Source organism: Aegilops tauschii, chromosome 2 (genome assembly GCF_002575655.3).
Source record: "Aegilops tauschii subsp. strangulata cultivar AL8/78 chromosome 2, Aet v6.0, whole genome shotgun sequence".
In the NCBI taxonomy this organism is placed as follows: domain Eukaryota; kingdom Viridiplantae; phylum Streptophyta; class Magnoliopsida; order Poales; family Poaceae; genus Aegilops; species Aegilops tauschii.
In genome coordinates this window covers 349,934,661-349,952,724 of record NC_053036.3, presented here as the reverse complement: position 1 = coordinate 349,952,724, position 18,064 = coordinate 349,934,661, and the positions used below count along the sequence as shown (strand labels likewise).

The following is an 18,064-nucleotide window of genomic DNA, read 5'->3' as shown; positions in this document are numbered from 1 at the left end:
TACAGGGCATGAGTTCATATTTCCGTATACTTATTGACCGTAAGGCAATGATACCTACATTTGTAGGTAATTGAACGATCATTTTTCAAATGAAAATTATGACAATGTAGGCGATTCATAACTAACACATGGGCAATACAACGACTGTACTTTGATGTTGCATACATTTAAATAGATAGTAATCCCATAATATTATTACAAAACACATGCACCATACAAAACACATATGGTTCACATGGTGATGACCTCCATAGACATAGCTAAACATCAAGAATATGCTACAATACTATCAAAATTTCTTCGACTTTACATCAATATACAACGATATGACAAGCAACATATCAAAATGTCATCCACTTTACATGAATATACAACAATATGACAAGCTATATGCATCAATATATCAAAAATCATCCATTGTTCATCACTTCACATGAATTCAGTCACTACCAACAGAGCAAAAAAAAAAAACCCTACTTGGTACAGGACATGGGAGGGGGGACAAGGGCAGTGGGAGGAAAGGGGTGCAGCTACATGGCAGAATGGATGGAGGAGGTCGCAGCGGGGCTGCGGGAGGCGGCGGGGTGCGCGGCGGCCCTAGCTGCTCCGGTGGTGTAGGCCGGTAGTTGAGGAGGCCGCGCCGGGCAGTGGAGAACGAAGGAGGCCTCCGCGGGGAGGCGGACGGCGAACACGGGAGGCAGCGCCGACGGCTGGGCGCGCGGCGGCGAATGGGCGGCGCCGGCGCCGGCGGCTAGGAACCCTAGCTGTCGCTCAGGTCAATGGGGAACGAGCAGGTTTTCTTTTCTCTCGTGGTGGATGCGTCGCTCGGGAGGAATTGGACCCAATCGTTTTTCACTTGCTAGTGGCAAACGTGGGTAAATACAATGAAACTTTCAGGGGACAGCTAAAACTGCATCACTGAAGTTGGGGGTTCACCTGCTGCGAAAATTACACTGCGGGGAAGCTGTAGATTTTGCAACTTCTGCTTCTCATTTTACCCCTTTGGTTAGATTGTAGCTTTGAAAAGCCAGAAGCTGGCTGCAAAAGTTCAACCAAACACAGCCTAATTAACACTAGTTGCAATATAAACAACTGAAACTTATCGGCATTGCAAGAAAAGTTCCACTCATTCTGTTGATCACGTTTGATGGATTGTTAAAAGGTGATTAGTATCTCAATACAACTCATACTTATAGATAATATAGATAATTTTTTTAAGTTTGTGATTTAAGATTTCAGTCTTTCGTCAAAAGCATGCAAAATTTCATGTTTTTATATCTTTCCTTTCACATTAACAATATTGAGAGTAAGAAAACAAGTCAACAGAACTGTATCTATCTCATTTATTTTTGTGTTCGAATTTGGTTACTTGAACCTGCTTTGCACGTGAAGGGCTGCTAATCGTGTGCAGCAGTCTTGTTTTATTACTCTCGAGTATATGAGAACTTTGCATAGATGAACCTGTGCGTATTTATTGGTACGCAGAAGGAAATTGTGCTAGAATGCTCTCTTTTATTGTGCACACCATATAGTCTTCTCAATTTCAGTAGGCTCCTTTTGTACTCTCCTTCTATATCTGGGAATAGATCTGTTTCGCTTTTGTGATTGGTTTGTGATGATTTACAGAAATATTGTGCAGCTTGAAAGCCACCATGTTACCTACTGTTACAATAATCTAAATAGAAATTTACTTTGGCTGTTGTCAGTACTGATAGTGCCAAATTTTTTTCACTTTTACTTCAGACCGCAGCTTTAGATGGTGAAACTGATTTGAAAACCAGAATTATCCCTTCAATTTGTGCTGACCTGTCATCGGAGCAATTGGGGAAAATCAAGGTGAGCCTTTCTGTACTTGTACATTCTTGGCCTTTTCTCATGCCTTCTCTGATTGCCTGTCTCTGGATTGAGCAGGGTGTAGTCGAGTGCCCCAACCCAGATAATGACATAAGAAGATTTGATGCTAACATGCGCTTGTTCCCTCCTATCATTGATAATGAGAAATGTCCTTTAACTATCAACAATACACTTCTTCAGTCATGTTACTTACGGTACACGGAATGGGCATGTGGAGTTGCAATTTACACAGGTAGAGATAGCTATATCAAACTTCATTTAGCCTATTCTTGATTTACTACCCCAAAGATGCATGTTTGAGGCATTTGGTGTGCACTTAACTGACCAAACAAAATGTCATTTGTGTCAGGCAATGAAACCAAATCAGGAATGAGCAGGGGAACTGCGGAGCCCAAGCTTACCGCTGCTGATTCAATGATAGACAAACTCACCGTTGCAATATTTATTTTCCAAATTGCTGTTGTTCTTTTGCTGGGTCTTGCTGGCAATATCTGGAAGGACAGCCATGGTTGTAAGGTGATCTTTATCTCCGACGAAAGCAGTGTCCTTAAGTAGCAAATTCAGTAGTACTTTCATTCGATGCATGTTTTTATACTTTCTGTAGGTAAAAAACTACTTGGCCCCTCAACTACTGACATGGTTTGCGGGGCAACAAAGCAATTATTGCGACAGTTCAATTTGCAGCCCCAGTTTCAGTACCCTTTAGTACCTTACTCTGAATAATGGTGCAGATACCCCCCTAGCCAAATACTTGCAAACCACCTGTCCCATCCCCACCTAAAACAGAAATAAACCATCTCCCGAACATGCATCAAATGCGTATCTTTTGTATTAGGTGAAGGCACCAAGATGGCTCAAAATTTACAGCGAACGGAAAAAACTAAGGCAAAGGCAAAAAGCAAAAGCAAAATAAAACCAGATGGCTGTACATCCATCCTAGGTTTACGAGTCGACAAGTCGACGAGTCGTTCTGAGGTTGAGACTCATAGACTAATCATGACTAATCGTGACAAGTCAACACTGAAGTTGCGACTCATAGACTAGTCGACACTGAAGTGTAGTCGGCCCTGGAGTTGCGACTCATAGACTAGTCTTCTTGACTAGTCCTTGGACTCATAATCTACATGCTAGGGACCCAACATTGGGAAGGCGCGTGTAGAAATAAACCATCATAAATCTGTTTAACCCCACCTGTCAACCCCTTGTACCTCTTCTTTGTCTTCTCTTGTCTTCCTTCCCTTCCTACTTCTATCTCCCCCCCTCGCCTTCAGGTTCATGGCCAAGTTTATGTTGAGGATGTCTGAAGCGGGAACCTCACGACCTGGTTAGCTGTCGTGCTCAGCAGTTGGCACCACTGGGAATCTGCCTCATCATGAATGGGTGTCAACAATGGAGCTGTCTAGGAAGCCAGGGCATGGTAATGTCGCTGCGATCATTTTGCTCCTTTGTTTCTACTGTTATGGACACAAGCTTGTCCAGATGTGATGAAGTGGAGAAGGATGCCATGGACCATGGTCATGCTTGCCTATGACTGAAGTGTCCTAGTGTGTGATGCTTCTCTATTGGTGGCGGCCAGCCAGCCACAACCAGTTCCAGCTCCAATACCATATCCTCCATCCATACCGAAATCCTTAGGAGCCTTCGGTTATCCAGCGCTAGATCGTGCAGCTGCAGAGACCATGTGGGATCCAGATGCTACTCTCCTGCTATCAGAGCCAAAGAGGCCAGGGTCCCAAAACCCTATGTGAGACCATTTTGGGCACTAATCCAGGCAGGCAACCTCTCCTCGAGTGCTCGCCAGAGGCTGGGATTGGGTGGCTGGAGGGAGGAAAAATATAGAGAAATGGGGGAGGATAGAGAAAGGAGAAAAAGAGTCGTTTTTACAGTTTTCTTATCTCTGACGTGTAGGGCCTACTGTCCAGGTAGGATTGATGATCTGACAGCCATGCCATCCAAAAATGCGTATGAAATCGGTCTTGGGACCTAATATAAACGGTTTCGGTAGGTGCAAATTATATGGTTTTAAAGTTCCGGGTGTAAATTAAACTGAACCAGTAGTTGAGGGGCTAACTGTAGACTTTCTCCTACTCTTAAATCTAGATCTGCAAGGGATTGAATGAACTTTATTCTATTTTTTCTTTGATCTGATTATTAGTTTACTTTGTGTCCTTTTGTGTAGCTATGGTATCTCATGTATCCTGCTGAAAGACCATGGTACGATTTCTTGGTTATCCCGTTGCGCTTTGAACTACTGTGTTCAATAATGATTCCGATTTCCATAAAGGTATGATTATAAGTTGATTTTTTCCCTTCTTGTGCTGTTTGTTTGAGGTACTCCAGCTTGCAAATTTGAATGCACAAAGCTCTGATTTTGAAACTTTATTTGTAAAAGAATTTGCAAGAGGATTTTTTTGTTGATCCTTCACATTCATGATAGTGTATGGAAAATAGTACTAAGATTTTTTGTGCAAATGCCAGTTCACCATTCTTGATTGAACATATAGAGTTGATGGCCTTAGCCCAGCACCTCCCCTTGGATTTTCTTTCCTAGTTCCATCCTGGGCTTTGCTCATTGCTTGGAAGCCCAGTTTGCAAAACCTTAAGCCTGAAAAAATTAGCCATCAACTCTAATTTTGAATGATTGAGATTGCATGACATTGGTACACGCTGCCGAGATCAGGCTCGCGCTATTGCTCATATTATTGCCTTTTGAAGTTCACATCTTCGAAACTAACCCCCTTGACATGATAAGCAAGTGACACTTATTTTTCCAAGTGCATTCCCAGTATAGTAGTATTTCTTTCTTCACGTGCATTATTGTAAAAAATATATTTCAAATGTATGTTCCAGTGTAGTATTTCTTTGGTTTCCGAATGAATGTTTTAATTCGAATAATTAGTTTCAAGGTGCCGCCATCACATGTCATCAGGATCAATCATAACCTGCAGATTTTTAGCTTTGAGTTGTAATTTTTCTTACCAATTGAACTATTCCTTTTCTTTTTGTAAGAGAAACTGTCAATTGAACTATTCTCTCTCAGCGAACAAACCTACACCGCCACCATCATGGTAACCATTGGCTTGTTCATGCTTACACAAAAATTCTCTGTAGATGTTTGATTGCAAACTTTATTGATTCTTTCTGTGAGGAAAACCTCATTTATGAGGTACCATCTTTTTTAATTCTACTTACTAGTGCATTTCATATTTTGTTCATTGATGTTTTAATTGCCTGATCTTTCAACTGTAGAGTGTTCCACTGTTAGAGTTGTCTACTAACTATATTATGGTTTCTTCTGCTTAGTGTTAAATAAAGTTCCATTGCCTAACTTTGTTAGTGTTTCTAGGTTACTCTTGATTTGGCTAAAGGTGTATACGCAAAATTTATTGATTGTGATGATCAAATGTTTGATCCGGAAACAAATACACCTGCCCACTCAGCTAAGTATGTGATATAGTTTATTCATCTGTATAAATTAGGTGTTCATCAGACCTGTTTTCTTTATATCTTAGATCTTATATAAGTGCCTCTTTCAGCACAGCTATTAGCGAAGACCTTGGGCAGGTTGAATATATATTAAGCGACAAAACTGGGACATTGACAGAGAATAGAATGATTTTCAGAAGATGTTACATAAGTGGTGTTCTATATGGAGATAAAACTGGAGATGCTTTAAAAGGTATCAAACTTGTTCTCGATGTTCGTCCCATCCTGGCAGGCGTATTTTTAGCTTATCTAGTAGGGCTTGATATGAAACATGGTGTTCTTTTGCATGAAGTACGAGCTGTACCTGAAGCTCTTCATTGACTGCCAAATGTTTCATGCAATTGGAGGCAAAGCACATGCATGTTCATTTGTTGACTAAGTACTCCCTCCATCAACGTATTTAAGGCCCTCACGCATTTTGAGGTCATCAGTCTAACTGGGGAAATAGCTTATATGTCATTGGTCAAATTGATGACCTCAAAATGTGTGCGGGCCTTGCAAACTTCAAAGCCAGTGTTGTCCATTCTCGAAGTTCTAAGTAATTAATTGGATGCGCCAACCAATTCACCCAAAAGTCTGAACTGATTGAGGGCAATATATTTCAACACTCCCTCTCAATTCTAGGCTCCATCAGTATTTAGACGCGGGATAGATGTAGACCTCATATATTTTTATTAAATACTGTATTAGTTGCATCTAGAACTTGAGGCCTCTTGGCTCTGGTACAATATTGAATCGGATGCACCAACCAGTTCACCCAAAAGTTCGAACTGACCTTAGGACAGCGGGCAATATGTTTCAACACTAAATACCACATAACTTCTACTGATCTTCTGTTTCTTCATCACTACATACGTGCGGACGCCAAGAGTTGGTCACGGTTGCTTTGCAGAGATTGTGTTATATTGTTATATGCGAGCAATGGTAATTTATACCCTTCTTTTGTAAAGAGTAGGCGAATACCTTTATTTCAGAAACTAAGAGGTGAAATACCCACCTTATATCTATATAAGGCACGTGCACAGTTCGAGGGTGATGATGGAGCTGAATTATGTCATCTTTAGGATCAATAATCTTAAATTTCAGACTTCTCTTTGCGATTTTAATGTAGGCAAGTTGATGTGTGGGTATTAAGAACTGTACTGGGCATTCTTCTCACGGATTTGTTGAACATTCCATTTATTGTATTATCATTCATATGCCAAAAATATTTTTCTGAAAACAAACTATAGCTGTCTTTTGTCCTGTAAGATGTATTATTTCCTCTAATTAGATGCCAGACTTCTAAATGCTGTCTCAAGTAAAGATCCGGATGTAGTCAAATTTCTGATGGTGATGGCTCTTTGCAACACAGTTGTTCCTATCAAAAGGCAAGTAAATCACTATTTTTAAGGACAAACAATTCTGAATTGTCATGCCTATTTGAGATTTGCATTGTTCCTTATACCTTTCATAATTTTAGCAATGATGGCACTATTTCATACAAAGCACAGTCACAAGACGAGGAAGCTTTGGTCAATGCTGCATCAAACCTGAATATGTTGCTTACAAGTAAAGACAGCAGCGGCATTGCTGGTTAGTAAATGCTTGATAGTCTGTTAAGATGGTAAACTTCTTACTCTGTTTAGGTTTTCTGTTACTTGTCTGCTTGATCAATTTTTGTCTGATATTCTGCAGAGATTTGTTTCAATGGTTCTAAATTTTATTATGAGGTGTTGGATGTTTTGGAGTTCACTTCTGATCGCAAAAGAATGTCTATTGTGGTAAAGGAGGTCAAGAGTGGGAAGTTTCTTCTTCTCACTAAAGGTGCTGATGAAGCTATTTTCCCACGTTCTTGTCCAGGTACATGGTTTATCAGCACGAAGCTCCCAAATATTGTATTTCCTCTATTATACTTCAAATTTTCATACACTCTTGCATGCCTTCATTTGTTAGTTTAATTGTACGAAGGCGAGCACTGAAGTTTGGGCTACTTCCAAACCTGTTTTCTGCTAGATTAAAGTGCCTCTCAGAACTTTGTTTCTTCAGAAAAAGCAAAACTTTGTGTTCTCGATGCATTGCTAGATAGAAAATGTAATACTTACAAGCGTACGAGTAGTCCACTCCTGGAAAATATGCCTATCATGTGATTGACTGGAGCACAACCTGAAGCTTCGTGTTGGTTTAGCATCCGAACATTAGGCATCTCAGCGTTGAAGACGTAAGCATTGCGGTGTTCCTGATCAACCATGCGGTGAGCATGATGATCGATGACAGCACTGTTGGGCATTTCTTTCTTCTTTTGGCACCAAGTTGTCTTCCTTGACTGATTTGTTATTAAGTTGTGTCCAGTTTTTCCTTGAAGCAGGAGGCAGAGGTTTTTGGGCTTTTCTACTCTCTGTGTGTTTTTTCTTCGATGAAACCGTGTGTGTCTACTCTATTTTAAACATGTCAATATATGCTATGCAATCACCCATTTGGGTTCACTCCTTCAATGAACATATGGCTTGGGCACCAATTGATACCAAAATGGTTTGCATAGCAATAAAGCATGGTATTTGAGGGAATGCATCAAATGATTAAACACCTGGCTTTTGTTATATAAGATAATCAATTTTCTAGCACATAAATGACAGGAGAACAAACAAAGACCTATCTTGAGGCAGTAGAAATGTATTCTCATTTGGGTCTGCGGACATTATGTTTGGGATGCCGTGACTTAGAAGAAGATGAATATAAAGAATGGTCCAAAAAATTTCAAGATGCTAGCTGCTCACTGGACAACAGGGAGGTAAATCACTCCCGACCTTACCAGTTCATAATGGTTCACTTAGTTTGTAGCTTTTTATATTTTTGAGGTATATTACGAGCTTCATAATATACAGCATAAAATTGCCGAAGTCTGTAACAGCTTAGAGCAAGGTATTCACATTCTTGGCATCACTGCCATAGAGGACCGTCTCCAGGTATTATTTGTTAATTGTTTTTTCTAATAATCAGTGGAATTACTTGTGCAATTGCATGCTTGCTGTTCTCCTTCTCATAGATTGTTGTGACCTGGTAGGATGGTGTGCCTGAAACTATTAAATTGCTAAGGAAGGCTGGAATCAATGTGTGGATGCTAACTGGTGATAAGCAAACTACAGCAATCCAGATTGGACTTCTCTGTAACCTCATAACACCTGGTACTGTATTATCACTAGAAATAGATTATCTGGCAAATGTTCTGTGACACTTGTCCTGTTGTGACGAATTATCTTAGAGCAGGAGGAATAATCCACCAAGCCTCTTTCATCTTTTATTATTTCATTGGTGCTTTTATCGGTTGGTTACTATTACTAGTTACTAGTATTTCACTCGTCTGTTCAAGCATTGAAAGTTCTTGCGTGGTTCGTCTACCATCTTTTAATCTCTTTCCAGTATAAGATCTTAGTTCGTTCTTGCCAATAAGCGTGGTGTGGTTGGTTCTAAGTTACGACTAGAAGATGGTTACTAGGAGTTCATGGACAGTTAACTGTCAGAAAATGGTCATCCTATTTGTACCGCCAGACTGAGAAGTTGTATTTGTCAAAACAGAATTATGTATTAAAATGGCAACTTACTGCAGGCATCTCAGAAATAAAAACCACACATTAAAACAGATTTAGAGTAGGTGTAGGACATTTATTGCATGACTGTTCCAGAGGGCCCAAATCCTCAATAGCCTTTGCACAACCATATTGCCAGTATTACACTCATTTGTGGTATAGACAGGAATGCATTTGTGGTATAAACAGGAAAAGCATCTCAAGAACACAATTTTGCCATTAAGCTATTTTCTTTCGTCTGCACCCTCTGGTAATCACCTACTTTATAAAATAAATTTATACTTTACCGTGTGGTCAGTACTGCAGATCATTGATCATAGACAACACTATTTTGTATCCATCAATCTGTTGCCAAAATCATCACTGCAACCTTGTATCTCCTGCAGAGTCCAAAGGTCAATTGTTGTCCATCAATGGAAAAACTGAAGATGACATATTACAGAGCTTAGAGAGGGCACTGACAATTATGAAGACTGCGTTGGAAAGAAAGGTATTTTTTCTGGATTCCATATTGTACCTTACACGGGTGTATCAAATCTTATATGTGGCAAATATCTTCTGTACCCCATTTTTATAGCAGAAATGGTATACATGAGAAAATGACATTAGTCTTATGTCAGTACATTAGATGCTCAGACAATAAGTTACATTAGCTGCAATGCCTTTAGGTCATACTCCCTCCGTTCCTTTATCTGAGCTGTATTATTTTTGGCACAATGACCAAGGAACGGAATTATGGAGCATTTCGGACAAAATTACCCTCGATTAGTTTGGTGGTTAGCAGCAGGTATATCAATTATGGACCTCATCCAGTGATTTGAGGGTGCGTGCAGATCGCCCGCTCCCCTTGCATGGCCCATGCAACGGCATATCCCAAGGAATCAGCAGCGCATGCAAACCAATCAATTGGGAGTATATTTTTCAACCAAATCATTGGGAGGTTGGCTCGTGTTAGGGAGGTTGCTTGATTTTAACATGAGGACGTGAGGTTTCCATGTATGTGGTGGAGGGGTAAAAACGGGATTATGTGGGATTACAACAAATGCACCTTACATTGTGGAATTTTAGTACTGAACTAAAACCACGACACTTCTTTTGGATCGGAGGGAGTACGAAACTAGTAAGATGCAGATGCTACGCTACGGAACCAGATGAAAGTAGAGGCAAAAATAGTTTATCCTCGTTCGGTTATTCAAAAGATCCAATCAAGCTCTTCTAAAGTTACACAAGAAACAACTGGTTATTTATTTTCTTATCATACGTATTAATGGACATTTCTGCTAATGCTACTATACATAGCATTGTTCTACTTTGCAAGGTAAGCCAAAACACTAACGATGTGTTTGCTTGTTGCATATCAGATCATCATTCTATCTATGTCCTATTTTTTGAAACGCGGTCCCTTAGGGCCCGATTCATTAAAAGAGATCGAAGAGAATTGCCCAGTTAATTAATGGAAAACCGGGCAAAAACCGTCACATCACACCCGCGAAAACAAGGCACACATGGCGACCTGCCAACCTACACAAGAACGCACACACGCCGCCAAGGAGAAAAGCGCCTTTGAGGTTGCAGCCCGGCGTCATCGTCATCATTCCTCCTCGAGAGCGATTCTGACTCCACCATCGACGACCACCGATGTAGCCCTCACCACAATCAAGCGCCGAGGCTTGCGCCTGCTGATGCCAAACAGTTAGCCGCTCGCGCCAGCTACCAGGCAGCTCTGACTCTGTTGACAAGCATTGGAGGATAAAAGCGCTGGGCTTGCGTCGAGCCAGCGCTGAAACCGACCACCTGTGCATGTCATCGTCACCGCAAGGGCCTATCCTCAGCAGCTCCGACTTCGGAAAGACAAAGTGAGGCACGGCGACCCCTTGAACACGCTGGAAGAGACTACCAAGACCCAGCAGCAAACCAACTCTGCTTGAAGCCTACATTGTCGCCACACAAGAAGCCGCACAGAAAACACATCGCCGGGCCACATCGCCGGGCGGACACCTGCCAAGCCGCACAGAGAACACATCGCCGGGCGGACACCTGCCGACCGCAATGTCACGAACGTCTAGCCCATGGAGCGTGCGAACGGGACAAAGTTCTTCAAGGCAACACCCCAAAGAGGGAAGCAACGATGTCGACGCCGTTGCCAGACCCGACCGGGCCTTAGGCTTTCACCTGAAGAACTGGAACCGTGGATGTGCAGGGGGTGGACTCCACGCCGGCGCCTCCAAGGAAGTGAAACGACGTCCGCGGACGCCGACGTCGTCAGCCGGCAAGAGCCCGACAAGCTTTCACCCAAAGCACCGCCCAACAACACACCCTCACGCTCCGCACCTCCATTGACCCGCACGCCCCTGGCGTCGTGGCAGCGCCACCACCACACTGGAGCCATCCACCTCACCACCGGTACGCCGACAAGTCAGACCCTGCTAGCACCAGCCAGATCCAGCGCCCAGACACCTATGTCGCACGAAGGAGACAACACCCACTTCGCCATTGATCTGCAACCAGCCCGCGATCAACCAGCCCACGCAGGGAGGGGCCGCCACCCCACTCCATCTCGCCAGATCGGGACTCCACGTCCATGTCTCGCTGCAGCCCCAGCACCAGCCGTTGGCTAGCACTGCACGGCTGCCAGATCAAAGCCTTCGGGACGCCACCACCAGACTCGCCGGTGCACACAGGCAGAAGGGCCGAGCCTCCCATAGCTGAGGACGCGCGCTGCAGCCGCCCCAGCTCCCAAACCTCCGAGCCGGATGTGCCAGATCCGCGCCGCTCAAAGGCCACCGCGCCGGCCTAGCAACGGCGCCACCACTGCAGCCATCCGCTACTGGAGAGAGAGAGCTCGGGGACCGCCCCCCGGCGCCCAGCCTCGCATCGCACACCAAGCCGTGCAGGGCTAGCCACAACGCGCCACCAAACGAGGGAATCCCGCCGCCGTCGGCTGCTGCACGGGTTTTGCCCAGCGGTGTCGCGGGCGGGTGGTGAGAGGGGGGTGGCGGCGGGTTAGGTTTCGCTCGAGCCGCCCCCCTGGAGAGCGATGCGAGGGATCTATGTCCTATGTTTCTAATGCCAAAGTTCAGGACTGTAGTACGTTCAATAGGTTAGCACAATTCAACATTTGAGATCTCTCCACATTTTAGTATCCCACTTAATATTGTATGCCCCGTTAACAACATTCTTAAAAAGTCTACGCTTATAGATTTGAGCAAACTTGAAATCAACATGAGCTAGCCTACCATGCATGCATGATATATATTCAACAACATGGCAGTAGGAAGTTTCAAAGAATCAAAATTGTGATGATTGCAAATATGATTTTGTGTGTGTGTGGGGGGGGGGGGGGGGGTATTCAACGCAGGCCTGCAGAAGCTCCAATGCATAGCGGAGGGCTAAAGCGTGCTGATATGTCAAGAGAGGTCGGGGCTGGAGTCCCTAAAGAGAGATCTGAAGGATTGGAGTATATCACCAAAGAACTAGCCATGGACAGGGGTGTGTGGAAGCTTGCTATCCATGTGCAAGAACCATGAGTTGGTCGCGAGATCCTATGGGTTTCACCCCTAGCCTACCCCAACTTGTTTGAGATTAAAGGCTTTGTTGTTGCAGAGACCGTGGCCCCGCCAAGGGAAAACCCCAAGCGCTGGGACACCCAATTCTCATACAGCCTACAGCCCAACGATATAGTCTTCGACGTGGTCACTGTCTCGGCCGCAGAGCTAAAGCTGCAGTGGATCCTCACCACACCCACGGCCGCTGGCAAGAAGATCGACAAGAAGGAAACCTTGGGCAGCGCCATCAGTGCGGGTGCGCTGCCAACGACCAAGTTGCGGCGGCGGCTCCACGTGGACCTAAGAAGGGGCGGTAGGGGAGGCTAGCGGATTTGCAACTCCTGGCAGTGACCAGACCCTAGAGGTGCCGCACCGGGCGGCAGCGCTGGCTGTAGTAACCGCCTTTGCTGGTAGGTCATCGGTGGAGGACATGGGGGAAGATGAGGTTGATGCAATCGGCGTCTGACGGTGTGGAAGGGGGTCAGCACCGTGGCTGTCGGTGCATAATACAGGCAAACCCCATGATAGGGTTGCTCATGGGGCGGAGTACGCATAGAGGATCAGAATGGTGTGCACATGAGATGAACGATTTTACCCAGGTTCAGGCCCTCGCGGTGGAGGTAATACCCTACATCCTGCATGTCTGATTGTATTGATTGGCTCGCGGTGGAGGTAATACCCTACATCCTGCATGTCTGATTGTATTGATTGGTGTCTCGTATGAGAGATCTTGACATAGATTGGATGCCGACTTGGGAGCCCTCTATCTCCCCTTATATATGTGAACGAGGGGTAGGGTTACATGCGAGGCCTGCAGAAGCTCCAATGCATAGCGGAGGGCTAAAGCGTGCTGATATGTCAAGAGAGGTCGGGGCTGGAGTCCCTAAAGAGAGATCTGAAGGATTGGAGTATATCACCAAAGAACTAGCCATGGACAGGGGTGTGTGGAAGCTTGCTATCCATGTGCAAGAACCATGAGTTGGTCGCGAGATCCTATGGGTTTCACCCCTAGCCTACCCCAACTTGTTTGAGATTAAAGGCTTTGTTGTTGCAGAGACCGTGGCCCCGCCAAGGGAAAACCCCAAGCGCTGGGACACCCAATTCTCATACAGCCTACAGCCCAACGATATAGTCTTCGACGTGGTCACTGTCTCGGCCGCAGAGCTAAAGCTGCAGTGGATCCTCACCACACCCACGGCCGCTGGCAAGAAGATCGACAGGAAGGAAACCTTGGGCAGCGCCATCAGTGCGGGTGCGCTGCCAACGACCAAGTTGCGGCGGCGGCTCCACGTGGACCTAAGAAGGGGCGGTAGGGGAGGCTAGCGGATTTGCAACTCCTGGCAGTGACCAGACCCTAGAGGTGCCGCACCGGGCGGCAACGCTGGCTGTAGTAACCGCCTTTGCTGGTAGGTCATCGGTGGAGGACATGGGGGAAGATGAGGTTGATGCAATCGGCGTCTGACGGTGTGGAAGGGGGTCAGCACCGTGGCTGTCGGTGCATAATACAGGCAAACCCCATGGTAGGGTTGCTTATGGGGCGGAGTACGCATAGAGGATCAGAATGGTGTGCACATGAGATGAACGATTTTACCCAGGTTCAGGCCCTCGCGGTGGAGGTAATACCCTACATCCTGCATGTCTGATTGTATTGATTGGCTCGCGGTGGAGGTAATACCCTACATCCTGCATGTCTGATTGTATTGATTGGTGTCTCGTATGAGAGATCTTGACATAGATTGGATGCCGACTTGGGAGCCCTCTATCTCCCCTTATATATGTGAACGAGGGGTAGGGTTACATGCGAGGCCTGCAGAAGCTCCAATGCATAGCGGAGGGCTAAAGCGTGCTGATATGTCAAGAGAGGTCGGGGCTGGAGTCCCTAAAGAGAGATCTGAAGGATTGGAGTATATCACCAAAGAACTAGCCATGGACAGGGGTGTGTGGAAGCTTGCTATCCATGTGCAAGAACCATGAGTTGGTCGCGAGATCCTATGGGTTTCACCCCTAGCCTACCCCAACTTGTTTGAGATTAAAGGCTTTGTTGTTGCAGAGACCGTGGCCCCGCCAAGGGAAAACCCCAAGCGCTGGGACACCCAATTCTCATACAGCCTACAGCCCAACGATATAGTCTTCGACGTGGTCACTGTCTCGGCCGCAGAGCTAAAGCTGCAGTGGATCCTCACCACACCCACGGCCGCTGGCAAGAAGATCGACAGGAAGGAAACCTTGGGCAGCGCCATCAGTGCGGGTGCGCTGCCAACGACCAAGTTGCGGCGGCGGCTCCACGTGGACCTAAGAAGGGGTGGTAGGGGAGGCTAGCGGATTTGCAACTCCTGGCAGTGACCAGACCCTAGAGGTGCCGCACCGGGCGGCAGCGCTGGCTGTAGTAACCGCCTTTGCTGGTAGATCATCGGTGGAGGACATGGGGGAAGATGAGGTTGATGCAATCGGCGTCTGACGGTGTGGAAGGGGGTCAGCACCGTGGCTGTCGGTGCATAATACAGGCAAACCCCATGATAGGGTTGCTCATGGGGCGGAGTACGCATAGAGGATCAGAATGGTGTGCACATGAGATGAACGATTTTACCCAGGTTCAGGCCCTCGCGGTGGAGGTAATACCCTACATCCTGCATGTCTGATTGTATGGATTGGCTCGCGGTGGAGGTAATACCCTACATCCTGCATGTCTGATTGTATTGATTGGTGTCTCGTATGAGAGATCTTGACATAGATTGGATGCCGACTTGGGAGCCCTCTATCTCCCCTTATATATGTGAACGAGGGGTAGGGTTACATGAGCCCAAGTCGGTTTACATAGTAGAGTCCTATCAGATCTACTGATACATGTATGTTGGAGTACAAGTTAAGGTCGCCCCTGGTGGGCCAACAGTCGGCTTGCTGGGCTGGTCTTCTTGGGAGGCCTGCTGGCAGGGCGAGGGGCTTGGCCTATAGCTGCGCCCTAAGGCCGATCTGGCAACCGACTTCCCCGGAGGTTGGATACCCCTGTTACTGTGTACCGTCAGTAGCCCTTGAGTCCGTCATGAGCTTGGCTACATCTGGGTCGATGTTGAACTGAATGCGCCATCTTGGTATGCTTGGCGTGGTCTTGATGGAGTCCTGAGTATCCTTGGAAGGAAAAGTGATCTTCGCCTTGAAGAGGTTGGAGATAACACGATCTGTCGGGCTCGTCAGGAGGAAATCAAGGAAAACCGTGCATGGTGAGCAAGGTGTCCTACCTCCCTATCTTTGTTGTTGGAGACATCCGGTTTCACAAAAACCATCTTAAAAAATGTTGATATGAGTGAAGCATGAACAGGGCGGTTTTCTTGCCCTTTGTAGATATTGGGCGCCCGATAGTGCACCTGGTGGGTGTAGCCCCTGGCCGACTTGCGGAGTTGGGCGAAGGATCTTCCTTAACTTCTCAAACGCAAGCCATGCGCCGGCTCGATCGCGGGGCGGGAACTGTCGTGATCTGTTGGGCTTGGATGCCCGAAGGGGAAACCGAAGCCATCGGGTAAGGGGTGCTCAGAGTTGCAAGTTGCAACGACCAGATCGCACCTGATCTGGAAGCACCCGTCCTTGTTTCGGCGTCCGCATCAGAATCCCTGCGCCGCTTCCACCGCTCACCTGCTGCCCCTACGCCCAAGCGCTTCCTGGGCCGCGGCTTGTTGTGGATGAGTGTGTCAGCCAAGGTCGAGCCGCACCGCACAGTGTCCATCGAGGAACTTGCGCTGCCCTAGATGTGCGATCATGACAGACCTCAGGCCGCCTCCAGGCCATCTCGTGCGACTACCCATTGAGCAGCGCATGGAGAAGGGGATCGAGAGTAATTGCTGACGAATTCAGGAGGAGGGGATGGATCAGGGGAGTCGGATGGAGCGGGTGTCGTGCCACATGTGGTGGTATGTCGGCCGTCGGCATGGTCAGCCACGGCAACGGCGACGCCATCGCCATGTATGTGTTCCTATGTGCGGCTGGGATCAGACGATATGTAGCCGCACATCTTGTGGTGGTCACCGTACGTCGACGATGACAACAGATGTGCTAGGTATATCTTGGGCGACATCGCTTATCCTGTCGTTCGTGTGGTTGTATGTAGGCACAGGTGGGGTGATCGTGGCCGGGTCGGTCCTGTGCAGTGATGGATTCGATACTACTGGGAGGGAATGACATATGTAAAAACCACCGTATGGGAGGGGATGATGTACGAAACAAATAGGGAAGAAACAATCCTCCTTTGGTCCTTTTAATATTTGGTATGGATCCAGTGGGTCCCATGGGTAGGAGGAAGAGTGAATGGGTGAGTGAACTCACTACCAACTCAAATCTTTAGAAGCAGGAGAAAGCAAATACACTTTAAGATAAAGGAACGGAGGGAGTATATGTTAAATCTTCAGGATTTTTTTTTCGTTTTGTATATTCAGTTTGAACTATCATATCATATTTGCTATTATATTCTTTAGTGTGTTTGTCAAACTTAAACCATGTTACTTCTGAATGGGTTCATAGTTTGTTTTGGTTGACTGGAGTACTTCATGTCAAATCTGTTTATGCAGGATCTTGCATTCGTTTTGGATGGTTGGGCACTCGAAATAATTCTGAAGCGTTCACTGGAATCTTTCACTAAGCTGGCCATGATGTCAAGAACAGCAATATGCTGTCGGATGACACCTTTGCAGAAAGCACAGGTTTCCCTTTGGCTGTTCCTACCAACAGTTTTCTTACCTTTTGACATGTAAATTTGTTTTTAAAAAAACTGAATGGGATGAGTATATGTCGTCTTTGGTACCAAAGATCCTCATGTTGGGCAAGATCGTTTACAATTTTGATTTATTTTTCATGATTCTACTAATGACATCCCATACTATTATAATCCACCTCGATGCAAATGGAGCCGTAGCGTTCAACTGGACTTACTGGACTTTATCTCTATCTCTACTCTTATAAAAAACGAGCTGGTGATGATGGTGTGCCTGCCATCCTGCAATATAGACCGTCCGATCTATATCCGACGGATAGAAAGCAAACTATGGCAATTTTGCAAAAAGATACCCGCACCTCTCTCCACATTTGCATATAAGGCCTTCCCTCGTTCATCCTTATCTCACATAAGCTCATTGTTGAGCAATTAAAAAAGGAAGCCTCTGGAACAATCTGGCATGGTGGCCGCTGCCGGCGTCGTCCATCCCCATGCCTCCGCTCAGTCCGACCACCTACCACCACCACGCACCACTCCTCCTCACCTTATCTCTCCTCTTTCTCGGCTCCCCCACTCCGCTCAGTCTGAGCTGTTGGGACACGGATGGCGCCATCGACGTGCTTGCGGAGGTCAGTGTCGGAGAGGATCTGCATCAGCGGTGTACGTGCTGAGTTATGTAAACCTGCAGATGCCGTTAGTTTTTACACATAAGATTACTCCCTCATGGGTCAATCGCAACAGATTTTTTGTAAAATAAATGCATCTTGGTGTTCCGTGCAATGCACGGGCATCTTGCTAGTGTTAATAAATTACTTAATGAGGGACAATGTAGATCCTGATGGAGAGCAAGAGTCTGAAATATTGATGCAGTTATCGTGATGCTACTCAATAACATATCATGCGCTGCTGCTATT

At 46.0% G+C, this 18,064-nt stretch overlaps 1 protein-coding gene across 1 annotated transcript in view; it reads left to right on the top strand.

Annotated features, from left to right (window-relative positions):
* LOC109783644 (phospholipid-transporting ATPase 2) overlaps positions 1–18,064 on the top strand; it is a 34,670-nt gene that overhangs the window by 13,925 nt on the left and 2,681 nt on the right. Inside the window, exons 5-18 of the mRNA XM_020342241.4 lie at positions 1,744–1,836; positions 1,912–2,086; positions 2,204–2,370; positions 4,034–4,138; positions 5,201–5,298; positions 5,391–5,533; positions 6,614–6,710; positions 6,803–6,915; positions 7,018–7,182; positions 7,956–8,110; positions 8,205–8,285; positions 8,384–8,504; positions 9,293–9,396; positions 17,008–17,139. Of these exons, the coding sequence (XP_020197830.1) occupies positions 1,744–1,836; positions 1,912–2,086; positions 2,204–2,370; positions 4,034–4,138; positions 5,201–5,298; positions 5,391–5,533; positions 6,614–6,710; positions 6,803–6,915; positions 7,018–7,182; positions 7,956–8,110; positions 8,205–8,285; positions 8,384–8,504; positions 9,293–9,396; positions 17,008–17,139 (1,749 nt within the window). The remainder of the gene's footprint in view (positions 1–1,743; positions 1,837–1,911; positions 2,087–2,203; positions 2,371–4,033; positions 4,139–5,200; positions 5,299–5,390; positions 5,534–6,613; positions 6,711–6,802; positions 6,916–7,017; positions 7,183–7,955; positions 8,111–8,204; positions 8,286–8,383; positions 8,505–9,292; positions 9,397–17,007; positions 17,140–18,064) is intronic.